We start from the raw sequence: 26549 nt of genomic DNA on the forward strand, positions 1-26549 counted from the left end.
TGAAAGGATCTTTCTTCTTCTATTTATCTGTTTATTATCTGCCCTTCTTAGTTTGGAAGTTCTAGGAGGCATAGCCTATATCCTGTCTCCTGCTCTGATCCCAGATCATAGTACAAGCCCAGCACCCAGTAGGCACCCAGTGCGTATTTGCTGGGAGAAGGAAGGAAGAAAGGAAGAGAAGGAGGAAGGAAGTAAAGAGATGAAGGAGAGGAAGAGGGCAGTGGAGCCTGTGGAAGGAGGCAAGGAGGAGTGGCTGGGGGTGGGGAGGCCCACACCCTCTCCACGCAGTCCTTTTTCAGGTTTCTGTGGTGACTTTCACCTGAGCTTGCTTGCTTTCAAATTTTTATTTTGTTGTGGTAAGAACATTTAAGGTGAGATCTATCTTCTTGACAGATGCTTAAGTGTATGATACAGTGTTGTTAACTACAGGCAGATCTCTAGAACTTACTCATCTTATGCGACTGAAACTGTATACCTGTTGAAGGATAATTGCCCTTCCCCCTCCCCCCTGCCCCTGGCACCCACCATTCTTCTCTGCTTCTACAAGTTCAAGGCTTCATGTGGTAACCGGAATCATGCAGTATCTGTCCTTCTGTGACTGACTTGTTTCCCTCAGCACAATGTCCTCAGGGTTCATACATGTTGTTGCATATGGTAGGGTTTCCTTTTTTTAAAAAAAAATTTTTTTTTTAATGTTTTTATTTATTTTTGAGACAGAGAGAGACAGAGCATGAACGGGGGAGGGGCAGAGAGAGAGGGAGACACAGAATCGGAAGCAGGCTCCAGGCTCTGAGCCATCAGCCCAGAGCCTGACGCGGGGCTCGAACTCACGGACTGCGAGATCGTGACCTGAGCCGAAGTCGGATGCCCAACTGACTGAGCCACCCAGGCGCCCCAAGGGTTTCCTTTTTTTAGTTAGTGTTGTTATTGTTATTATTTATTATTGTATTTATTCATTTATTATTATATTATTTTTTTTTTTTTAGAGAAAGAGTGTGTGCACATGCGCACATGTGCAAGCAGGGGAGAGGGGCAGAGGGAGAGAGAGAATCTTAAGCAGGCTCCATGCCCAGGGCAGAACCCGATGCCAGGCTCAATCCCATGACCCTGGGATCATGATCTGAGCCGACATCAAGACTCGGAAGCTCAACCTACTGAGCCACCCCGGCGCCCCAGGATTTCCTTTTTTAAAGGCTGATAATATTCGATTGTATGTCTATACCACATTTTCTTTACCCATTCATCTGTCCGTGAACACTTAGGTTGTCTCCACATCTTGGCTATTGTGACTAATGTTGCACTGAACATCAAACCAAAGCTTCTGCACAGCAAAGGAAACAGTAAACAGTGAAAAGGCAACCCATGGAATGGGAGGAACTATTCACAAGCCATATGTCAAGTAAGGGATATATATCCGGAATATTAAAAGAACTTCTGCAACTCAATAGCAAAAAACCAAATAACCCGATTAAAAAATGGACTAAGGACTTGAACAGATATCTCTGTTCAACACGTATATGAGAAGATGCTCAACGTCACTAGTCATCAGGAAGATGCAAATCAAAACCTCACTACTGTTAGGATGGCTACTGTTAAAAAAAACAAAGACAACAAGCGGTCGGTGAGGATGCTGAGAATTCAGACCCTTGCACACTGTTGGTGGGAATGCAAAATGGTGCAGCCACTACGGAAAACACAATATGGACGTTCTTTAAAACATTAAAAATCAATTCACTATATAATCCAGTGATCCCACTTCTGCATGTATGTACCCAAATGAATTGAAACCAAGCTCTCTTTTGAAGTGGTCAGTACTCTCCTTCCCCAGGTGTCTATTGGCCAGAGGTCACTGTCCTTCCCCCCAACAATTGCCTGGGTACCTTGTTGGGGTGCTCAGGAAACATCTGCTGACAGGATTAACAAGCCCAGAAATTTCTAAGTGTGGTTTATCCTTGAACAAGGGGCCTCTGCCGCCACCTACTGGGCATCTGTGAGAAAGGGCTCCTATATTCACCCAAGGAGCCCCTCTGGATATCTGGTCATTTATAAATAAATGGCAAGAACAAGAGCCAATAGCAACAGCCATGATTACTCTAGGTCAGACATTGCACTAGGTGCTTTAAAGACATGATGTCTTAATCTCCAACAACCTTGATATGTGGCTGGGGTTATCTTCATGTGACACAGAGAGATGAGGAAACACTCAGAAAGAATGGTCAAGGTCACACAGCTAGTGAATGGCCAAGTCTGGAGTCTCTCTGGCCCCAAAAGGGAGCTGAGAAGTGTCCTGGGGAAAGGCAGAGAGGGAATGAGAGGGCGGGCAGGAAAGATGGGAGAATGGAGAGGAGAGCCATAGAAGACTCTAGAAACTACTCCCGGTGCCCTTCCCAAGAAGGTTCACTCACAGTCACTCTATGTCACGGCACCCATGCTGTGACCCCCTCGGGACATCCTCCCAACTACCTTGAGCGCTAATGCTGGGAAGCCTCCTTTCAGCCACCTCCAGAAATGTTTAGTTCCTCTGTCTGCTTCTGGGCCTCCTCCATACCTGGCTACCTCCCCAGCCAGGGAAGGTTAACTAAAGGAGCCCACTGATCCGGGGCAGGCTCATCTCGAAATGTATATCTGATGAATGAGAGATGCTGCGAAATGCACATTTTTTAAAAAAATTTTTAACATTTTATTTATTTTTGAGACAGGGAGAGACAGAGCATGAACAGGGGAGGGTCAGAGAGAGGGAGACACAGAATCCGAAACAGGCTCCAGGCTCTGAGCTGTCAGCACAGAGCCCGACGCGGGGCTCGAACTCACGGACCGCGAGATCATGACCTGAGCTGAAGTTGGCTGCTTAACCGACTGAGCCACCCAGGCGCCCCGAAATGCGCATTTTTATCCCCACCTTACAGATGAGGGAACTGAGGCTTGGAAGGGGGGAGGCGATTTGCCCAGGGCCACACGGTTATGTTGGGGTAGGACCCTGACAGTAGTTCCCTGAGTCGCCTCCCAGAGGCATCCATCAGAGAAAGCGCTGGGTGGCTGGACCCCCTCAGGGCTCGCTTATGCCCCCAGCTCCCACCTGGGATCAAAGGCAGCACTGCAGGAAGCCCTTCCCATCCCTGACTTCCCCAGAACTGGGACAGGCTTTGACGTCAACATGTCCACATTCCTGCCCTCCAGTCCCAGGGCGGGGGCACTGATTTCCTCCCTCCAGCCTTGGCATCACAAACAGGAAGCCGGGTCATGTGGGTGGGTTGGGGTGGGACAGCAGCAGGAGGGGGGAGGGTGCCCTATCCAGGCATCAGCTCCCAGCCAGCACCTACCTGGCTGGGCTCCTGGGGAGGGCCAGGAGCTGGTGTTATAATGTGTCCCCAGGGTCACACTGTTCCCAAGGCACTTACAAAGGGCCCTCCGTGACTCCATCCCTGCTGGCCTCCACTTAGCTACTGCTCTGGCATTGACTGACTGAGCTCATTGTAATGGTCATCGCAGGTTGAGTACTTCACGTGAGTTCTCTCATTTAATTCTGGTAAACAATCCTCTATCTTCCTCTGACAGATGAAGAAACTGAGGACTGGCCGGTGACAGCCGATGCCCAAAGTGCCACAGCAGTGGGGAGTGGGGAGTGGGCAGGGTGGGGACCGGACCCTGGAGTGTCTGGCCCAGAGCGAGCACAAACAGCCCCACGAACCCAGCCCCTGCCACTGCAGTATTGGGAAAATGCAAATCTGCCTGTGTTCCCCCGGGCTAACCCCTCTGCCATCTGACTGTGTTCTGAGGATGGCATTCTATGCCCCTTATCTCGGCATTCTATGCCCCCTATCTCCTGTTGCCCTCACCTCCCCAGTCAGATTTCCTGCTTTAAATGTATTGAGCCACTGCTGATTCCGGAAAACGTCTCATTTTTTTTTTTTTTTCATAATGACCATCTTTTATAGAGGAGGGATCTGATGGTCAAAGAGGGGATGGAATTTGTATCAGGTCCATAAAACCAATGGAGGGGGCCCGAGTCAGACTCACTTAGGTGTGGCTCGTCCAACGCCTTCCATGCCCACGTTTCTCAAACGTTAGGAGGCTTGTTCAGATGACAGCTTCCTGGGCCCAACCTGGGAGATGCAGGGAGGGGCCCAGGAACCTGCATTGCCAGTGATTTCCACCCCCACCCCCCACCCTGTGAGTTTGAGTACCTCTGCTTCCCAACACTCTGTGGCCACCAGGGCTGCCTGATGGACTCCCAGTTGTCACAGAAGCTGTAAGACTTCACCTTGGGAGGCTCTTCCAGCCCGTGGGCCCTACCCACCCAGGGATCTTATCAGAGACCACCTTTCCCAAGGAACAGCCTGACTTCTCAATCCCCTTTTCCCGCAGGGCCCCGCAGGAACTACTCCATGCTTCCCTCCTCTTTGTCTCACCTTCCCAAGGGGCAGGTGCATTTCACATACTTGAGGAAGGGCTCGATACCCTATAGGATGCCCTGGAGGGGTGGTAGACACGGAAGGCTGGCCCTGCCCTGAATCTCCGGTTTGGGGGGGCCAGTGTCTCAGGTTCTTCTGCTGCTGCTTCAGGACCACACCTGGAGAACCACTGGTGTAGAGAATGTGAGATGCAGGGGTGGCTAGCCAGCAGGCAGGGGGTGGGTGGTGGGGGGGAGGTCACCATTTTCTACCAGGTACAGTTGTGCCTCAGTTTCCTCATCGACCAACGTGGAGAACAAGAATACCTACTTCTCCGAGTGGTGCTGAGGTTTGAATGGCACATGAGAGTAAGGGGCTAACTGGTATTTGTGTTTTCTTCCCACTCAGAAGTCCTTTTCCAGGCAGGTTCCTTCCACCAATGTTTCTGGGCATCTGTTTCTCCCCATGAGGCTCTCGGGCTCTGGTTCCCACAGGAGCAGGGAGGATTTTTGCCATCACTCTGATTTCTGCGGGACTTAAAGCTTTAGCTCCGTGGGGCAGGTGCTGCTGGTTCAACAACCCTATTTGACAGAGGGGGACACAAGCGGTGGCTGAGCCTCCTCTGTGCATACAGCTGGGAAATGGCAGGGGAGGGAATCAAACTGGGTCTCAAACTCGAGTTGCCTGCGGTGCTTCTCGGGGAGATCACCACGCCCACCCTAAAGGAGGAGACCCCAGGCACCCAGCTCCATTCCCACCCCCGCCCCCTGGACCCCATGGGTCTTAGGGCAGACTTGTCTGCAGGGCCATTTCTCAGGTTATGGCGCCCTCTAGTGGTCCGCGTGCAAAGACGAGGAAGGCCTAGAAAGGAGAGGCTTGAACAGGCATTAACTAAGAGAAGGGGGTAGGGCTGGAGGTGGGCATCTGGTGGAGTTTTAGGCGGAAGGCAGGGTGTATGCAAAGGTCTTGAGTTGGGAAGCAAGCCTGGTGCGTGAGCCGGCTGGATCTGGGCTGAGTGGGGCAGATGGGAGGGGGACAGTGATGGGAGACTCTGGAAGGGGCAGGCCCAACCTCACAGGACCTCCTGGGTCTCAGTGGGAAATTTGCTCATTTCCTCCAGTGCATCAGGTGTCAGGGTTAAGGTGTGGGCTCTGGCCACAGGCCTATGTGGATTTGAATCCTGTCTCTGTGTTATGCCAGCTGTGTGGCCTCTGGCAAGTTGCTGAAGCCCTTTGTGTCTCAGTTTCCTTCCTTGGGTGATTGGGATCTTAATGAGCTGCCCCTGTAGGGCCCCCGTGAGGAGTGAGTCTGCACAGGTAACAGAACGGGAACAGTGCAGGGCCCTTGGGTGTGCCTGTGACTGCTGGCCGATACTATGCTGCTGTTCTAGTTCTTGGAGAGTTCTGGGCGGAATCCCAGTGGCAGAAGGACTGTGGCCTCTGAGGAGGATGGCTTGAAGGAGAGCAAGGAGAGCAGGGAGGGGCTGTTGTAGCCCATCTGCGGAGAGATGACGGGCACAAGGACCAGGGTGCTGGTGGGGAGGAGAGGACACGTTCCGCGTAAAGTGAGGAGGTGAAATCAGCGGGGCTTGGTTGATGGATTGGATATGGTGGGGTGGGGGGTGTGAGGGAGAGAGCGGGTCCCCCATGACTCCCGAGACCCAGCCCTGCACCGCTGGGTGGAACTCGAGACCCGGGGGTTGTTATTTGATCAACTGGGATTGAGTAAGTGACTGGTGGGGGGAGAGCTGGAGTATGCAGGAGGTCCGGGGTTCGTTTGCAATCCGGGGTTGGGTGATGGCCCTGAGGAGCTTTCTGGAAGAGGATGGCTGTAAGCACAGCACTCCAGGTGAGAAAGGGATTCTGGATCACCTGCCCCAAGGCCGTCATTGAAGCCAAAGTCGGGGAGGCCATGATGAGGGAGAGGACGCAGATGTGAAGGAGGCCAGGCCTGGTTCTGAGCACCAAGGAGAGCCCACCGGCAATGGATGGTTAGGGAAGGGTGAGCTGGAGAAGACTCCTGGACCTACCGGCAACTGGCCCAGGAAGGCACATCTCTGTCTGCCAGGCCTGAGCTCCATCCGCCATGTGCATCCTCCCTGTTTCTTTCAAATGCCCCTCCCCTGCTCCCTGTCCTGCACCACGAGGTCATTCCAGGAATGCTTTCTACTCCCTTGCCTCCCCCTCTCTTTCCATACCCGTCCTCTGTGCGGCCCCAACAGCCCACATGGTGAGGGTCTCACCAAATGCCCTCACGCTCAGCTCCTCTCATTGCTTCCCATTATCATTTCAGTCATTTTTCTTTTTCTTGAAAAAACATTTTTTTAATGTCTATTTATTTTTGAGAGAGAGAGAGAGAGTGTGTGTGTGTGTGTGTGTCAAGCGAGGGAGGGGCGGAGAGAGGGAGACACAGAAACTAAGGCAGGCTCCAGACTCTGAGCTGTCAGCACGGAGTCTGATGCGGGGCTCGAACTCACAAACCGTAAGATTATGACCCCAGCCGAAGTTGGACGCCTAACCGACTGAGCCACCCAGGCGCCCCTTCGGGTTATTTTTCTACAGTGTGCTCGGTGAGTTTTTATTTGGATTTGGTTAGCTTGGAGGTTGTTAGCATTTCTTAAAACTGTGTCTGGAGGTCTTTCATAACCTTTGTAACATTTTTAGCCACCATCCCTTTGAACATTGCTTCCACTTTTCTCAGTATTCTCTCCTTTTCGAGAACAGATCTCATGTATGTGCTGAACTGTGCCCCTCTCTCACAGATTCATAGGGGGAGTCCTAACCCTGAGTACCTCAGAATGGGACTGTGTTTGGAGAGAGAGCCTTTAGAGAAGAAACTAAGGTAACTTGAGGTCCATAAATGGAGATTTTGCCTTCCTGGGGCCCCCCAGGCAGGTTCCCAGATAACTCCCAAGCAGAGGCAAGAATGGGGATGGTATACAGTAAGTGCTCAGTAAATGGTTACTGGGCAAGTGGTGACAGGCAGCAGAGGGAGCATTGGGGAGGGGGGGGCGTGTAACAATCACCTTGAAAGGTAAAGTGAGATGTGTACTTCAAGAGGTTTTTTTTTTTTTGTAACGTTTATTTATTATTGAGAGATAGAGAGACACAGAGCGTGAGCAGGGGAGGAGCAGAGAGAGGGGGAGACACAGAATCTGAAGCAGGCTCCAGGCTCCGAGCTGTCAGCACAGAGCCAGGTGCCGGGCTCAAACTCACAAACCGCGAGATCATGACCTGAGCCCAAGTCAGACGCTTAACCGACTGAGCCACCCAGGCACCCCGAGACGTGTACTTCAAGAGTTTAAGCGAAATAAATTCTAGATGACTCTATTACCCAAATGTTTGTTACAACCACATAAATGTCCTAGAAAATAACAGGTGGACACTTATATAATCTTTGGATTGAAAAGTTATTTTAAAGATTCACACCAAAGGCAAAAAAACAAAGGAAAGGATTGATAGCTTTGGCTAACAAATTATAATTTTTCTCTTTACCTATGAAACATCCAAATAAAATTGAAAGTCAAATCATAAAGTAGGAGAAATATTTTCAACATATCTGGCCAACAAAAGATTGTCATTTTTACTAGCATTCTTACGATGTGGCAATAACTCCTGTCAAAAAATCAGCAAAGGACAAGGAAAAGCAATTCACAATAAGATAGGCAATACTCAAACAATAAAATGTAGTGGTTGCCAATAATAAGAAACGGTAATTGCGACATCAGTGAGATGCCTTATATTTTAAGTATCCCACGGATTGAAGATGAAAAGTAAATCATACCCAGGGTTAGGTTATAGGGAAGTAGATATTCCCACGTTGCTGGGGAAGTTGTAAATTGTTTCAGTGTTTTTGGAGAGCCGTTTGGCAGCAGAAGTCTAAAGCCTTAGATCTTTGCATATTTTTTGACTTAACTTTCCTCTTTAAGGAATTTCTTCTATAGAAATTGTGAGATGAGCAAAAAGAGCTTCAAGGATTGCATGATAGTGCTGTTAATAACTGGGAAATTTTGCATACAATTAACATGTTTATTAATAAGGGAATGATGGAGGCGCCTGGGTGGCTCAGTCAGTTAAGCTTACAACTCCTTGATATCCGCTCAGGTCATGATCCTGGGGTCATGGGATCGAACCCCGCGGTGGGCTCTGTGCTGAGTGTGGAGCCTGCTTGGGATTCTCTCTCTCCCTTCCTCTGCCACTCTTCTTCATTTGTGCTCTCTCTAAAATAAAAAAAAAAAGGGGGGGAGGTGAATAAATTGTGGATCATCCAATCAACGGAATACTGTTCCATTCTTAGAATTGCTGATAAAAATACATGGTAGCAATTCAGAAAATGGCAAAACGTGGTATGAACCCTGGGTAGCAATTGGCCTAGAGGCCACCACTCAGCTGAGGGAGCCTCAGGGCCACAGGAGCTGAGCAGGGTGACCGCCCATCTCCCTGGCAGACCTTCGGTGATCCCGTCATGCTTCCCAGCCCTCCCTCCCAGCCTTCCGGGCCTTCCTTCTGCTTCCAGACTTTCACTGGGGCCTGTAGCACCAGTAAAACCCCTCAGCTGGCCCGATCCTGCCCACCCCCCTCTTCTCTCTCCTTCCCTCCCTGCCCCCTGTCGCTCGCACAACACACACTCCCGCCTCCACTCACCCACCCACACACCAACCCTCTCTTGCACACCTCACACTCACCCACCCACATTCACATACTCAACACTCCCAGAACCTCACGCCCACAAACACATTCACGCTCACACGCAGGGACACTCAGCTACCCATATATTCAAACGCACTCACACACTAACATGCACACACACTTTCGTGCCCGCACTCAGCACATCCTTACACCACCCATACACACGCACATCACTCCCACCCACATAGTTGCACACTCACACTCACCCCCCCCCACATATTCGCACATGCTCACACTAATGCCCTTTCACATACGCTCCTGCACTCACGCTGGACACAGGCACTCACGTGCACACTCACGCACCTCCCAGCCCCCGTTCTGTTCTATCTGAGATCAGGGGCAGCTGCTCTGAGCAGTTGCTTCCTCTTCTCCCTGCACTGGAGCCGGGATGCCCCTGAGGTCACGCTCCTACTTTTCCACACTTCCACCGGGTTCCCGGGGGGCCAGGGATGGGATGGATCTGTAGATTCCCAGCAGGTGCCCCCCTCTCCTTGAGATTCTGTCATCTGGCTACACTGCCGTCTCTCCCACCTCACGGCTGCCATCTGCCACCCCCCTGGATGCCCCCTAATTCACAGAAGACGGGACCTCACGTGGGGGGAATTGGAGGCTCGCAGGAGTGGCTCACCCAGGCCCTGAGCGTCACCACCCCCCACCTCCCTTCTCTTCCTCTGCCCCTCAGCCACCTGACCCCACTGCACTGTAGGGACCCTGTTGTCCTCAGACACTGCTGCCTTGCAATCCTCCCGTGGTTCTCTAGGTTTTCTGTCCAGTTCTGAGAACACAGTTTCCTCCTAGCTGTCTTTTCTCAAGCCCGACTTCTTTCCTCGCAGCTGATGATCTCAGCTCATTCTTCGTGGAGTAAAAGAGGTCTCTAGGGGCAAAGCACACATTCCCACCACCAAACCTACCACCTTCCCTCATCGTAGACACCTTCTCGCTCCTGCCACACAGATGTCCTTCTCCCCACCACGGCCGCCTTGCCTTTTGGGCTCTGGATCCCCTCTGGCTTTCTCAGGAGTCTTGCTTATTTGATTTTTCCTCCATTCAACATCATTGACGTCTTCCTTTTTGGCCGATCCACCCACAGCATGGTGGGGCAGGGGGCCACCAACTGTGACCCATGGGCCAAATCTGGCCTGCCAACCTCCGGAGTGCAGACCACCGCCATTTTGCCCTGGACCCCTGCGGTGGCCGGGCACATCTGCCTGGCCTCTCCCCAGCCCCGGGTCATTGCCCACAGCTTCTGCAAAGATCGATTGAGCTCTTACTGTGTGCCAGGTGCTGGGGATAAAAAGTGAGGACGATAGACCCGTCTCTGCTTCCGCCCAGCATCCAATGGGGTGAGAGAGAAAGCAAACCGACAAAAGGTGATAAATGCTCTGAACAACATGTGCTGAAACAGACATCTGCAGAGTGTGGTCTTGAAGGGTATTTCTAAGTAAGTGACATTTACGCTGAAACTTCGACGTGGCAAGGCCTTGCGGCCCTGGTGAGGAACTTTGGGCTGGATGGCAGACTCTTTGGAGGGTTTTAAGCAGAGGGATTCTATAATTTGGTTAATGTTTCGAGAAAGTCCCTGCAGCTGCTGTGTGGATGATGGAGGAGGTGGGGGGAGGTCAGGAGGAGGTGGGAAGCGCTGATTGGCCAGGCCGGGTGCACAGCTCGCAGCCAAGGGAATGAGACCAGCTGGCAGGATCCACAGGGGTGGAACTGGGTAGGATTTTTTCCCCCCGAGGAAAATTGAGGTGCTGTTTCCAAAAGAAGGGGAATGAAGCCTAGACCAGAAAAAATAATAACTGTCCGAAGTCAGCAACCAGAGTGGAATGGATCAAAGGGAATATCATGGACGTGAAAAGCATAAGGAAGTAAAGGGCCGTTTACACCTGGGACGTGTGGAGGCTCAGTAAAAGTTTATTGAATGAAGAGTTAACATAGGTAGAAAACAGGGAGGGCCGTGCACTCTGGAAGGAGAGATCTCTTTTCCCTGCTGCTGATTCAGGTGGAGATGGCAGAAGGCTTAGCAACATTCTATGCGGTTTCTTGAGGGTGATCAACCTTATAAAGGTCCACCAGGTCCAGTCTGAGGGAAGCCAATCTCGGCAGCTATCAGAAATAACTCCCTCTTGGACCCCTTCGCCCCGTCTGTCTTCCTCACCCACCGGGTAGTCATGTCTTTAAGTGGAGAGACATCTGGGGGTGCCTACGAAGAGGTGGGCACCGCTCTGGGCACCAGGGATACGAGAGTGGATTCGATCCCATCCCTGCCCTTGAGGAGCTAATGGTTCACCAAAGGAGGCAGAGACGTCAGCAAATTAGTACAGATTAACCCAGCCTGGCAGTGCAGGGGGGAGGGGTGGGGTCTGCCAGGGAAGGCTTTCTGGGGCAGGTCAGGTGGAAACTGTGAGGTTTGAATGGAGAGCAGGCGAATAGGCATGACCCAGGTGCAATGTGTGTGAGTGGATGTGCGTGGAGTGGGGGCGGGGGGACCATTCCAGTGGGGGAGGGAAGCTTGTATACAGTGGGCATGAATCCCAATCCGTAAACCCAAGCGAGCATGAAATGAGCTTATTTTCCTCACAACTTCATTTGTGTTTTGAGACCCCATTCCACTGGGGTGCTATCCCTTTCCCCCAAAGTCATGGCCAAGTGGCAGGGGCTGGTATCATGCCAAGATGTGGATGCGGGGTGGGCGTAGGACTCAGGAGCCGTCCACACAGTGACCCAGACTGGCCCTAGAGCATCTGTTACATGCTGACTGCTTGCACCCTATCTGCTTTTCGCCCTGTGACATCTTTCCAGTGAGTACGGAGGGGAGGGGAGGAGAGGTCCCAGGTAAGGGAGGGAAGTGCCAGGGGTCAGGGAGACTCAGTTAATATTTAAAACCTAAGTAAGAGCCTTCCACTTTTGTAAAGGTGGCTTACTCTGGCTGGGGCACAGAGTGCCCCAAAGTGCAGAGTGGGAGTGATGAGGGTGGGAACTGTAGGGGGACAACAGAGGGGCAGAATTGGGGTGGACCCACATATCCTCTCTCTTTTCTCTATGAAGGAGGGGTGGCCTGAGCCTGATAGGGTTACTGTTCTCTCTAGCAGAGGTGGGTGGGTTCTCGAAGGCCACCGGTGGGGGGGGGGGGTTCATAGTTTCACTCTTCCCAGATCCTGCAGTGAGAGGTCTAGGTGGTTTGGGGCTATTGCATGACTATTATGTTACTATAGAAACCAAGGGTAACAAGTGCCAATCACTTTGTTGGGGTCATGGAGTTAACAGAGGCCACATCTCAGCCCCCACCCAGAACACAACTCCCTTTTCCCTTGCAAACCAGTAGAGAATGATAAACAGCCCTTGCAGACTCACTGTCCTGATTTAATCTGATTTAACTGCTTAGCAGTAGTTGGGCAGTTTTGCAATTTATCAGTTTTGCAACTGCCACTCTGGGGAGGTGCTTAACAGGTGAATCAGGGCTTCGGTGTTTTCTATTTTATGTAAAGGAAGAAGGAAAAATAGCAAGGATTATTTAAAAAGAAATATTCAAAAGCTATCCTCAAGGTGGAGAATATATCCTCTCCAAACCAGCTCCTTGATGTACTTTTTTTGTTGTTGTTATTATTAGCCTAATGAGTCACCGAGGCCGGAATTAAGCTGCCTCAGGGCCTTTGCACCCACTGTTCCAGCTACCTAGAAAACCTTTCTTTTTCTGCTCCACCCAGAGACCATCTACTCCCCCTTCAAGATGCTCCTCAGGAGTTGCCTCCTCCCAGAAACTTCCCTTGATTCTCTCAGTCTAGATCAGGGTGCCCACATTGTCCTGGGTTTACCCTGGCCCCTCTCTTGTAACATCAACATCCATTTCTGCCCCATTCCCTGGTGGCAAGTTTGGTGAAGCAGAGAGCGTGCGGTGTTAGATAAACTTGCTCCCTGGACTGGGCTCTCCTTGGCCAACTCTCTAGACGGCCACCTTGCCTTGTCAGATCTCTTTTCCCACTCTCCAGCCCCTTCCTGCATTAAACAATAATAACGATATTTCCAGGATTCGTATGTTGAAATCCTGATCCCTTAGTGTGACTGCATTTGGAAATGGGCCTTCGGGGAGATAATTTAGGTTAAATGAGGTCATAAGGGGGAGCTCATCAAGTAGGACTGCCGTCCTCACAAGAAGAAGAGACACCTGAGATCACTCGCTCTGCGTGTGCACGGTGGTAAGGCCACACCAGGACACGATGCCAAGGCAGGAAGAGAGTCACCACCCACCCGCCCTGCCAGCACCCTAACTTTGGACTTGCAGCCTCCAGAACTGTGAGAGGATACGTTTCTGTTGTTTAAGCCCCCCAGTCTGTCGTATTGTATGGTGGCCCCAGCAGACTGGGACACAAGTGTATGGGAGTCACCCCCCGATGGCCACAGAGGAAGTTTTAGCAGTACTCCCATTCCTCTTCTATATTTGGGGATTTTTTTCCAATTAAAAAAAAATTATGGTAAAACACGCATTAACCATTTTTGAGTTGTACAGGTTTGTGGCATGAAGTACATCTTCATTGTGCAGCCATCACGACCATCCATCTCCTGAACATTTTTCATCTTCCCAGACAGAAACTCTGTGCCCGTTAAACTCTAACTGCCCCCTCCCTCGGCCCCCCGTAGCTTCCATTTGGCTTTCTCTCTCTATGAATTTGTTTTTTTTTTTTTTTTTTTTTTTTTAACGTTTATTTATTTTTGAGACAGAGAGAGACAGAGCATGAACAGGGGAGGGTCAGAGAGAGGGAGACACAGAATCCGAAACAGGCTCCAGGCTCTGAGATGTCAGCACAGAGCCCGACGCAGGGCTCGAACTCACGGACCGCAAGATCATGACCTGAGCCGAAGTCGGCCGCTTAACCGACTGAGCCACCCAGACGCCCCTTTCTCTCTATGAATTTGACTGCTCTAGAGACTGCATGTAAGTGGAATCGTATGGTAGTTGTCTTTTGTGACTGGCTTATTTCACTTAGCATAATGTCTTGAGGGTTCCTTTTTATTGCATTTCCCCCTACTTGTTTAATTTCAGTGTGCCTGACACACGGTTTTGTGTAGGGCTTAGACTGGGCCAGTCAGCTCAGTGGCCTGAGATGTGGACCAGAGTTAGGGGCCAGCTAGCACCCTCCTAGGACTGCAGGGTCTGGGGGAGAAACTTGTCAGGGTCCCAGCCCCAGTCCATCCCCACCAAAGCTTCAGCCCAACCACAGGCTCTGATGTAACCTCAGCCGGGCCGCAGTGTCACCCTAGCTTGTCCTCCTCAAGCTTACCTGGATCCACAAGGCCATTCTCAGGAGTCTGGATTCTCAGGTCATCTGGTGACATCTCAAGGATCTGCTAAAGGTGGGGTGAGGGCAGCAGGCTTAACCAGCGCTTGAACCTTGACGGCCTGTCCGGCAGTTTCTTTCTCTTCAAGTCTTTGCACCCTCTCCCAAGACCACTAGAGGACGACAGTGCTCCATCTTCTGCAAAGAAACTGCCAGACCCTCCCAAGGAGGAGCCCAGAGAGCCCTCTTCTCTGGACCTGGGGACTTGGGCCTTAAGGTGAGAATAGGGAAAAGTTAGTTCCAACGGAATGGGGCCCTCACAAGATCATCCTGCTTCCTGACCCTCTGCCCAGGCAACTCCACTGCCCTGTGCCCTATCTGGGGCTCCGGAGTAAGCCTGCCTAGGGGTCACTACCCAGCAGAGTCCTGGGAACCTCTTGGGGGAAAAGAGGTTGGTTGTAGCAGAAGGAAAATGTCTCCTGGGGACCTCTGCCCGGGGCCCTGGTCTGCTTTTCCAGCACAACTGCCCTGAATCCTCTGTGTTGGGGCAGCTCCCTTCTGCAGAGTGTGCTTGGGCTGGTCTCTGCTGGCCGACTGCTATCCACCCCCCAAGGCCCAGTTCTCGTGTGACCTCCTCAGGGAAGCCTTGTTCAGTAGCCTGGCCTCTGTTAAGAACAACTCCAACTGAACCCCTCCCAGGGTGGAAAGAAAGACTTGGCCAGGAGGGATGGCCCTGGAGTCAAATCTAGATGGCCCTGGGAGTACCTGGGACCATCTCTCAGAGAGGGCAGAAACTGAAGGAAGATTAGAATTGCTCAGAATAATGGAGAGGGTTCTTTTTTTTTTTTTTTTTTTTTTTTTTTGAAGGTTGGGGGTGGGGGGAGGTGGCACCAGAAAAGGGAGAAGAGCGTTAGCTAGTAAGGGAGACCGGGGTGGATGGGGAAGGCCAGAGACATCGCACCGGGAAATTTCTTACATTTCTGTCCTGGGGTGGCAGGGGGCATCTTCTATGCCCCACCCCCTTCCTCCAATCCTCCCTTGTGGGGCAGATCCCCCTGGGGGGTATGGACGTGGGCATGGTCAGTGCTGAGGCTATGAGCGTGGCCAGGCTGCAGGCAGCTCCCCACTCAGCTTAGCTAGGGCAAGGCCTGGCCCTTCCCACGCCCCTCCTGGAATGTAGGGCTGCTCCTGGGAGTTGAGCAAAAGTGTGACTTTCCCTCTGGAGTCCGAGGTCAGTCAGCCTCCCAGGCCTGGGCCAGCATTCTTGATGGGGAGCCAAAACAAGCAAGGGGCGAGGGGCCGGGGCAAGCTCAGGGGCCTGGCAAGCCCCCGCCATCTGATTGCCCCTTGCTTTCATTCCTTGTGGGAAGGAGGTGTGCTAACGCCAGAAATTGCACCCTGGGGGCGGGGGATATAAATACCGCGGTTCTACTATTTGGTAGACCCCGTGCTGGTCACCTGTAGATGCTGCTGACAGTGTCACGGGGCCACCTCCTGAGGCAGTACAGGACCTGAAGGAACACCCAGCTGGGGTGGGGGCGGGTAATGGGATGAGGAAGCGAAATGACCTCTAACACTGGTAACAACAATAACCACCATTACTGAGCACCCCCTAAGTGCCAGTCACTTTCTGACTCAGTTGGTTCATCTTGACAAGCCACGAGGGGGCTGAGATCCTCTCAACTCAGAGATCCAGAAACTGAGGCTTAGACAGGGTCAGTGACTTGCTCGTGATTCCACGGAAGAGGCAGTCCTGGACCCCAGGCTCGTCTGTCTTCTGTGCTGTACCTCATCCCCTCACCTCCACCCCACCTCCCTGTTAGGCACCAACACACTGGAAACAGCTGCTCCAAGCTGGGATGCCAGGATGCTGCCTCCCTGGGCGAAGGTCCCCAGGGGACATTTTCTTTCTGCCACAATCAGCCGCTCTTCCTCCCTCTGCGGGCTTGAGGGGATAGTCCTGCAGGCCCCACCTAGAGGCAGGGAAGTGAGACCTACGGGAGGTAGCTCCTCATTGCACAACTCCAGGGGCCACATCCACACAAGCTTTGGGATGAACAGCACCTCTGGAGGCCCCTTGGGGAGGCCAAGTGGCCTTGCTTGTTGGGGCAGAGTGTGGACATGAACTCAGGCCTGTCCTGCGGGCTCCGAAGCAGGCCCTTTGGATTCCTCAGAGGAGGGCTAAAGCCTTTCCCCTGGCAGCTGGGAAGAGGCAGGAGAGGGCAGTCTGAGGCTCTCTACCCAGGAAGAAAGGTTTACACCTGGGCAGGCCCCAGCCAGGAGGGGAGAGGGCTGAGGACAGAAGACTAGGCTGCCCCAGGCACTTTGTATTGATGTAGCAGCCCCTGGGCTTCTGGAAGCTTCCCCTGGGTGCATTTAACAGCCAAGGTCGGGGCTCTGTTCCTATTGTGGATGCCTGGAATAGTCATGTTTTCCACGTCCTTGTGTGGGAGCCAAAACCAGCTTCCAAGAGCCAGGAGAATTGAGCCTGAAGGGAGAGGGGAAGATTCCCTGGCCCTAGAATTAGACTAATGGTCATTATGTAAGTCAAGGACCCTGATGGGCGGCTTTCTCTCTTTGTCCTTCTAGACGCACAGCCTGATTCCCTCCCCCCTCTCCCAACCTTTCATCTCTTTTCTCCTCCCCCTCCTCTTACTCCTTCCCCCCACAGCCTCCTTCTGACAATTTACCCACAAACAGTGATGCTGTGGAAAGCGTCAGACCTGGTCAAATTCTGACTCCACAGCTCACACTTGTGTGATTTGGGGCAGGTCACTGCCCTCTCTGAGCCTCTTTCCCCTTGTCTGTAAAATGGGACTATAATATCTACCTCACGGGCGGTCTGTGGGATCAACGAAATCACAGTGCCTATGTTCCGGGACCCTTTGTCCCTGGAAACCACTGGGTCTCGATCCTGGGAACTAAGAACAAAAAGAAAGAGACGAAATCCTTTTGTGTTTGAGAGGCCATATGGAATGGCATGAAGTTGCCTAATCTGAAGTCTTGGTTTCCCCTCCTGCAAGATGGAAGTAATGATACTTCAAAGAGCTGTCGTGAGGATTCAGAGATGTAATGGAAGTCCTCACCACATAGTATGTGCTCATCAGATGATATTATCTCTGTGGAGGATTGCTTGTCCGCAGGAACCCAGGGAAAGGGGGAAAGAAAAGTCTCCGTACAGAACTCCTCTGAGGCTGGCTGTGCTTCAGGCAGCAGGATGGCAACGGTCAGGTGGTGGTGAGGGTCAGGGCACAGGCTTCGTACATTGAAACCTTAGAGAAATATGATGTGCCAGGAAGCATGACCCAGGCATCAGTGAAAGCCTGAACAGCCAGGAGAAAGAAGGATGCTTACATTATATCCCTGAATGATCTACAGCCTTTATGTCTTGAATTTGATCTGTCCTGGCAGCCTCAGAACCACATGGGTCTGAGCACTCTGTTTATGAGTGTTCCCCTCTGGATTGGTTGGTCTTTGAGGGCAAGGGTCATGTCATACTTGGTTTTGTGTCAGGCGTGCGTATGTGACAGAAAGTGATTTAGGGGTTGGGCTTTTGATTCAAGGGGTCAAAAGAAAGACACCCTGGGACTTTTCCTGAAAGGTTTTTAAAGGGTCACTAAGCTGGTATGATATGAGTGAGGAGCCACTGGAGACCATCTTGGTTCACAAAGGGAGAGCCTGCCTGAGAGTGATGTCAACTCAGAGGAAAGCAGAACTGAGACAGAGGCAGATGCCTGATGATATCATGTGGACACCTAGATCCAGCCATTCCTGAAGCCAGAAGTTGACCTGTTTAGTTGTGTGAATTGTTTCTTAAGATGCCTTTTTTAAAAAATTAAAAAAAAATGTTTATTTATTTTTGAGAGAGACAGAGACAGGATACAAGTGGGTTAGGGGCAGAGAGAGAGAGGGAGACACAGAATCCGAAGCAGGCTCCAGGTTCTGAGCTGTCAGCACAGAGCCTGACGTGGGGCTCGAACTCACGAGCTGTGAGATCGTGACCTGAGCCGAAGCCGGACGCTCAACCGACTCAGCCACCCAGGCGCCCCAAGATGTCCTTCTTGAGTTGAGTTTCAGTCTCTTACAACCCAAAGTCTAGATTAGTATGGCCTTTCCCCCCCTTTATTAAAAAGAAATCTTGACGGCACCTATGAAAATGTCCCCTGGCCTAGTAGAAATGGGTGAGATCTTTCAGAGGCACATTTTGCCTTAGCTCTGGAACGGGCCCACCTAGGGTCCAATCCTTCTTTCACCTTGGAGGGACCCTGGTTCCCTCACCTATAAAATGAGAGGAGACTGACATTGTTGTGAAGATTCATTGAGAGAAGTACGAACATCCTGGTTTCTTCTGCTTCATAAATGCAACTTAATTTCTCTTACCCCATTGCTCCCAAAACTCAGTGTCACCAACCCAGGCTGTTTTGGCAAGCCAGGAAAAGCAGATCTGGGCAGCTCCACCTTCTCCCTCCCCCTCCCCCCCCCCCCATGCCCCAATCCTGATATCACTGCAAGGCTCCACCTCCAGAAATCTGGGCCCTGCAGCCCCGCCTGGAGGAAGCCCAACCAAACTGGTCAGCCTGGCCTGGCCTCCCCTGGAAGCTTGTAGGCCTTTATCTCCACTGTGACTAAATTTGGATCTCAAACTCCAGACAATCAGCCTGGGAATTCCTGAAGAATTCCAGCAAGGGCTAGCTGTTTTCATCGGTTTTTGCAGAGAAGGGAGATAATTTTTCCGGGTAACAAGTTTAAATTAAAAGTCATAATTCGTCGTTAGAGAGAATTTAGAAAACCCGGTGGGGGAAAGTCAAATAATACCATTATCCAGACACAGCCCCCCTGGAGATTTTGCTTCTTTCCTGTTGGTCATTCTAATGCACAGTCAGGTTTGGGGGCTGTTGGTTCTTGTTTTTAATTCCATGAGATCAGAGTGTATGCACAACTTTATATCTTGATTTTCCCACCATATTTTGACATAACACGTTCCCGTGTTATAAACTCCTTGCCGAGTGCCAGATGCTGTGTCTAGCATATCACCAGCGTGATCTCAATAGCTCACACCCATCCTCAAATCAGGAGCTCTTCTTATTCTTGCTTTGCAGATAAGGAAACTGAGGCACAGAGACCTTAAGTGTCTTGCCCAATGTCATGGTGAGGACGAGGCTATCTAGCTGCACATGTATACTAGTAACTGGATCCACGTGTGTATCATGGTTCATTCAACGTTTCTCAGAGAAAAGCTGGGTTGTTCCTGCCTGCCCCACACTCAGTCCTCACTGTGCAAATTTCCCACAGAGACTGCGATTCCCAATTCAGTTCTAGGGTAGCAGCAAGGGAGTTGAGCGCATGTCCTAGGTGGCCAATCAGACCGCTGTATTTCCCTGGCCTCTGTGATTGGCTCAGGAAGGGACACGTGATCCAGGTGGGCCCACGCAGGGGAGGATAGGGACTGCGTCAGCGCTGTGGCTAGCTGCGTAGAGAGCCTGCCTGAGAGTGGCTCTGGAGGGCAGAGCGAGAAGGGGGAGAGACCTGCTCCGGCGTTTTAGATTCTGGATCCAGTTGTACCTGAAGTGGGTTCTTGGGTTCATGATACTGGACTTTTGAGTTAGCTGAGCTTTTTAATCCCTTTAAACCAGTTCGAGTTTGGGTTTTGTCACTTGCAACCAAGAGTTCTGGCGAGTTCACTCTGGCTGTTGGAAGTTAGGGTGGCTTATGTAATTTTTTATCGTTATAAATACTGCTGCAATGAGTATCTTTACATACAGAGCTTATCCTTGATTAGAATTCTTTCCTTGTGATATTTTCACAAAATTAGGTGGCAAAAGGATCAAACATTTTCAGGACTCTATGGGCATTGTGCAAGATGTTTCCTCAAGGGTGGCAATGCTTTGTATCCCTCACCTTCACTCCCCAACGGTATGTGCAGTTGTGATTTTTAAAATTGAGTACTGAAGAAACTTTCTTTTTTAACAAGCCAAAGTTGTATTTGTTTTTTAAACAGAAAAATTATGTTAATATAAAACAGATAAAAATAGACAAAAACCAAAACACACAACAGGCAAAGCACAACACACAGGACCAGTGCAAACCCTTTCCCAACCACACCCCCAAGTTTTAAAACCTTTATTACAGATTCCCAAAGATTAGATTGTATTGGAGAAGTCACAGTATTGAATCAGAAAAATAAGAATAAGAGACATTTTTAAAAAGGCCTGTACACAGGTAGTGGGGGGATGGGATGAGAGACGTATACTTTATCACTCCTACATCAAAAACATAATGCAGAAGGGTTTAAGTGATTAGCACATATTTCTAGAACACTACCATGTATGCTAGTCCCTTGCCCACTTTTTAACGTTGCTTTTAAAAAGGATAAAAAGTGCACAGACACTTTCATAAGGCACAGACAGATTGTTGTACAAGTCATTTCATTAGGGCTTGGAAAAGACACACAGTTAAATACTGAGAAATGCCAGGAGGCCACGTGTTCCTGAGCGGGCGTCCCTCTGCCAAAACTGGGGCAGAGATGGGATCGAGCAGGGGGAGGTTATTGCCTCTCATTCTCCACGATTTTGTGCAAGCCCATTCTCAACTGGAACTGACGGGGTTGTCTGGGGACTCGGGGATTGATTCCAGCATCCCGTCCCGCCTGAAAGGAGCAGGTAGGCCTCTCCCCACATGTCTCCCTGGTGGGACTTGAAGGTAATCATCAAGCAGTGGAACCTTTGAGGGTTCTGCCCAAGGCCATTTTGGCGGCAGCTCACTGACTGCAAGGTGCCTGGCATTTCTAATGTGGAGGAGGCTTCTGGAAGCATGCAGGAGGCTCTGGGTCAGGAGAGCAGTCGTGGGCACTCACCAGGATAAATCCCCAAAGGCAACAGAATGGCCAAGAAACCCCAAAGGATTGTGTCCCGTGTCTTATTATCCTGTTAATGCCTCTCCTTCTGAAGGTAGAGCTAGGGCTATCCTCTCAGCTCTTCATTCCCAGCACCCCACACCTCGTAGGCGCTCAGCAGATGTTTGTTGAATGACTGTGTGTGTGTGTGTGAGTGTGATGTTTTACCAACCCCCTGAGCACTCATAACTTGATTTCTGATTCCTTCAGTAACCTTTAATGAGTACCTACTACGTGCTAGTATAGGCCCCAACACCAGAGGGATCAAATAAAAGTTTACACATCTGTCCATCTCCTGCTCTAGACAATCTGCTTCCTGCAGGCTTTGTCTTTAGTCCCAATTCCCAACACTGTGTCCAGAAGAGGCCATGCTGATGAGTGGGTGTTGAGCAAAGTGTTGCTGCACTTAGGGGAGCAGCTGCCCTGTGAGGCTAAATCCCAGAAGACTCCCAGTTCTGGGAATGGACTAGAAAAAGGAGGTTGTTTTGACTTGGAAATGGCCCAGCTTCTCTGATGGCTCAAAATAGGCACAAGACCACAACAAAGGAGTGTCTTCTGGTCTCCCCCTTCTTACCCCTGGAATCCCTGCTTGAGGGGGTGGTGGTGCTGAGGCCCAGGAAGGTGGCGGAACAAGGCGCTCGTTTGCTCCCCCAAGCTGCCTCATGTGTGCGCTCCTGTGTAACAAAAGGAGGCCTTCAGGTTGGACTCGGGACCTCACGGAGCTCAGCTCTGCCAGCAAAAGGTGGGCAGTGGGAAGATGAGCCTGAAAGGAAGGACATGTGTCCTTCCAGAGTATGGGTGGCAGAGGGACCACAGCCTAGAGCTGGAACTCTCCATACAGGTGCGGGTGCCCGGGCTCTCCCCAGGAACTGCCCAGAGAAGTTTCAAAAAAGAAAACTCAAGGCAGTCTCAAGCTTTCGGGGGCTGGGGCCAGGCAGTGGAGAGTGTGGGAGTCAGCACCAGATACTCCTATGTTTGAGTCCCAGCCCCGCCACCTAGTGAGTTTGATCCTAAGTCACTTCATTCATAGGGCCTTGGCTCCCTTACCCATCAGGTGGGCATAACCCCGCGTTTCATCAGTCCTAAGTTGCACGGTTTTTCCACATTTCAAGTCTCTGATTAGAATGAATTGTATAGCTGTGATATCTTGCAGTTAGAATTGGCAGCCTTTTTTTTTTCCCTTAGCAGTACATAAAATGGTGTATTTTATAAACAGTGGTGTTTTGGATATGCCTCAATGGGGTAACAAGACCTGCCTCACAGAATTAGCGCATGAAGATGCCTCGCTAGCCCAATGCCAAGGCACATAATGATGTGAAAGAAAAAAGTGGGGTTCCCTTTCCTCTTTCTTCTGCCATGTGAGGGCCATGTGAGCAGCTAGTTCCTTTATAGCACTGAATAAAACAGTTTAGAGCATCAGGAAATGTCTGGTTTTTAGAAGATAAACACCCCCTTAATTCCTCTTGGAAACAGGGAGTCTATTTATAGCAGCTGCAGAGCAAGTTAAACAGGCCACTAGCTCTCCTTTTGTTCCAGGTAACAGGTCACCAGGAGCATGGCCTGCTCCACCTCAGGTCCAGGCCCTCGGTCACTGGTTTCCTGACGGTGGCTGTACATGACCCTGGCTGGAACCCAGGGGAGATAGTCAGGAAAGGCAAGTGGCAGGAAAGACAAGCTGCCTCCTGCTAGCTTCTGAGACCACCAGAGCTTGTGAATGGCTCAATCCAGTCAGGGGCACTGCTGCCTGGAGAACCAGTCCCGTAGGGGAGGTCATGAGTCCTCTCCCACATGGCCTGTGCCCACATCACCCATGGGGGAAATGGAAGGCTCCTGCAGGCCAAATTCAGCTGGGCATTGAGTGCTGCCTAGTCTTCCCAGCTCTTACACTGGCAAACTCTGGGGTTCCAGTAGCTCCCCCAAAACTTTCATCACAAAAGTAAAATGTGGGCATGTTTCCCAGACTCACTAGGGGAAGATAACCAATTAGGGGTTCTTGCAGGAGTAAGAGTGGGCGTTCTGAAGTTGAGATCAGGTCAGAACACTATGACCACTTCTGGGCAGAGAAGCAGGGGGCCCAAGACCTAGAGCATCACGGAGACCACCTGGGCTTATAGGATTTGATTTGACAAGGGCCCAACTGGGGTGGGCTCTGGGTCCCCAGAGGCCCAGCAAACATGTGTCATATGAATGCAAAAACTCTCTGGATGTTCTTTCCCAGCCATCATCTGTTCAGCAGATGAACAGATTAGGAATTGTCATAAAAATGATACCCATTCTTTGCAGGGTGTCTTGGACTTTTTACATGTTATACTGGGCCTCCCAGGGGTTCTGCAGTGGGCAGGTACTGGGCTTCATCTTGGACGGATCGGTAACTGAGAATCGGAGACGCCCAGGGGCTTCCTAAAAGATACAGCACGAGACTGGGCAGAGGTTGGGCCCAGAACTGGGGACAAAAAGGGAAGAGAGGGCTCGGGCCGGCCCATCAGCCCAGAGATGGTCTGGGAGTCTGCAGAGATGGGCCTAGGCAGGGTGAGGAGGGTGGGGGACAGGGGAAATGCCTGCAAAGAGTCCTGGGAAGGGGGAAGAGTCTCGATGTCAGCATTTCAATATCTAAGCTATTAGTTAACATCTTAATGGTCAACTAACATCTTAGTAATCAGCAGCAAAAGAGAAGCTGAGAGTCAGAACCGGTTGCAAGTCTTTTCCTCCTCCCACTTCACCAGCAGGTTGCCCTGGTGATGCCAACAGCTGCTGGTGAATGCCAGGCCCGGGGAATCACAGCAGGAAATGTGGAGAGCCGTCTGGGAGATGGAGTGGCCTTTCCAATTCCAGGTGAGTCCTCTGCCTCCAGGATTCTTTCCCTCCCCCAGGCAAAGAGAACCTGCTGCTTGTCTTCTCCTTGGTGACAGCAAGGGGTGGACCAGGTGAAAAGCATCTAGGGACCAAGTCAAGGTGCACTGTGCTTATTATTAGGCTGTCCGGGGTGAAGGGGGTGAAGAGGGTGAAAAGGCTTCTGGGGATGACACCACCCGGAGCTCTCAGTGGGCCGTAGCACCCATCAAAACTCCCCTCCAGGACTGAGGAAGAAACTAAAAAAGCAAATTGTTCTTTTATGTTCTTCACCCACCTTCCCCCCTAGGCGTTGCTGCTTTGGAGCTGTAAACAATGAGCTATTTTTGCCTTCCTTTAGAAAATCTGAGTGTCCCTTTTCTATACCATCCAAGGGAGTTCTGTTTAGGTTCAGGCTTCATACATTCAAAACCAGCTGACGTGACAGCCCCAGAAAGTGAACAATTTCTAGTCACGCTACTGTCTGGGCTCTGGATTGCACATTCCTTAGTGTTAAATAACCTCCTAAAGCCAGGATCCCTGGATAAATACCTACGCGTTCTCTCTCACTCATTCTCTCACACATCCCTCTCTTCTCTGTCCACTCCCTCCCCTCACCCTCTCTCACACACACTCAGCCCAACCCCAGCAAAAAGCATTGCACAGAGAATGCTGCTTCCCAGCTGAGAGGTCACCGAGGGACAGGGTGGTCTGCTAGGCAGTTCCTGAGCTTGCTCTTGGGACGGCCTTTTTGGGGGCAAAGCACTTTTGAGCCAGAAGCAGCCCTTGCCTGGGCTCAGACCCCCAGGGCCTCATCTCCATGACTGTCACGCCTTGCCCACTATTGGAGAGTGGCAGACGGGATGGCCACTGCCCTTGGATTCCTTGGCGGCCATGGTGGTTGCCTGGCCCAGGGGCCTTCAGAAAGGTGACCTTGCTCTGGCCAAGGCCCACTGGCAGGCCAGGCTACGGCCTGTAGATCTTAATGACATCCTTGATGGGCCTCCGGCAGATGGGACAGCAGGCCCGGGCCTGCCTCTTGAGCCGCAGGCCGCAGCTGTGGCATAGGCACATATGTCCACACGTGTAGATGACTGTGTCCACTTCACCGTCAAAGCACACTGTGCATTCGCCATTCTTGCTGCCTGCCGGCTCTGGTGGGGAGAACACGGGAGACACTGGGGGGCTCAGCGGGGAGCTGGGTGCCGTCACTGTAGAAAGGGAGAACAAGACAGACCTCAATAATGTGGTTTTCAGGTGGGCTCTGCTGGGGTAACCCCAGGAAGGCAGCGCTTATATGGCCGAACTTGTGGGGAAACAATTTTGTGAGACACCAATTTGGGGTTTTTCTTCTGGGCTTTGTTCCCATTCCTTCCTTCCTTCCCCCAGGAAGCAAGCCCCATCATTAGCCTTTGGGATACCAGAGCTCGATTTCTCCTCCCTCCAGGTGAATGTACAGCTGAGACAGGAGAGGATGCAGGGAAGAGGAGGGGGAAAGGTGGCCATCCTTGCTTAGCCTCAAGAAGGCTCTGGCCCAGCTGAAGGAGCTGGGCCGGCTGCCAGCCCCTACCCCCTCTAGGGCTTATACCTCCTTACCCAGGGATGACTCAGATGCTGAGGAGGACTGGTTGACACTGAAGGCCATATCAGAATCACTATCATCCTGGGAGCCGCTGAGGGACCCTGATGGAGACGTGGTCGCAGGGCTGGACTGCAGGGTGCCTGAGACCAAAGAGACTCCATCAGGGGCAGTGTGTGTGTGGGGGGTGGTGAGCCCTGTTCTGCTAGTCCCCGGCTCCTCACTCTTGCACCTTACCTTCCCCGTCTGTCTAATGGGGGGATAAGAGTTACCTCCCAGGGTTCTGCTAAGGACTAATGGAATCATACATGTGTGGTGGACATCTGTTCTTTGCCTGCCCAGCCTCCATTCCTGTCTATTTCAGAAACAGTACCAGGATTTTATTTTGAAGCACTTACTTCACCCTCACTCACATGATTCAGGCCAGGCCAATAAGATCTTCCACCCCTGCGTCTCAATGATGGTTCAGTTAAGGCTACCTAATCCAACTAAGGTCAAAGAGGCCTTCACTAAAACACTACAGGTGTTGGGAAGGAAGGCACCCACCCATTGGGAGGTAAGCCTGGCACTGTAGAGAGCCTGCCTGAGAGTGAAGCCAAGAGAGGAAAGTGAGCTTTGGGATGGGATCCCGATTACATGCTTTCAACACCTACATCCGGCTGTTCCTGAATCCATCCAATACATTCCCAGACTTTTGAGGTATGTGTAACCATACATTTCCCTTCTGGTACAGGGCACATTGGGGTTTTGTCACTTGCAACTACAAGATTTCTGCCTAGTAGTGTTCGACACAAATGAGTTTTCTTCCTTGCATTCACAGCTATTGAATGCAATAGCTATTATTCAGATAATAATGGGTTATTTTTTAGGTGAGACAGATGTTCCTTCCCTTAC

The 26549-nt window shown here is 51.2% G+C and overlaps 1 protein-coding gene and 1 long non-coding RNA gene across 2 annotated transcripts in view; one reads left to right on the plus strand and one right to left on the minus strand.

The window, feature by feature from the left end:
- Positions 1–3282: 3282 nt before the first annotated feature.
- Positions 3283–25705, plus strand: LOC122224598. Its single transcript, XR_006204864.1, has 3 exons — positions 3283–3503; positions 23974–24079; positions 25524–25705. It is a non-coding gene; the product is annotated as an uncharacterized LOC122224598 (long non-coding RNA).
- The window catches only part of NEURL1B (neuralized E3 ubiquitin protein ligase 1B), a 34907-nt gene continuing 32552 nt past the window's right edge, over positions 24195–26549 (minus strand). The window contains exons 4-5 of the mRNA XM_042946631.1: positions 25673–25798; positions 24195–25287 (exon numbers count right to left, since the gene is read on the minus strand). Of these exons, the coding sequence (XP_042802565.1) occupies positions 25043–25287; positions 25673–25798 (371 nt within the window). The 3' untranslated portion in view covers positions 24195–25042. The remainder of the gene's footprint in view (positions 25288–25672; positions 25799–26549) is intronic.

Source organism: Panthera leo, chromosome A1 (genome assembly GCF_018350215.1).
Source record: "Panthera leo isolate Ple1 chromosome A1, P.leo_Ple1_pat1.1, whole genome shotgun sequence".
Taxonomy (NCBI): domain Eukaryota; kingdom Metazoa; phylum Chordata; class Mammalia; order Carnivora; family Felidae; genus Panthera; species Panthera leo.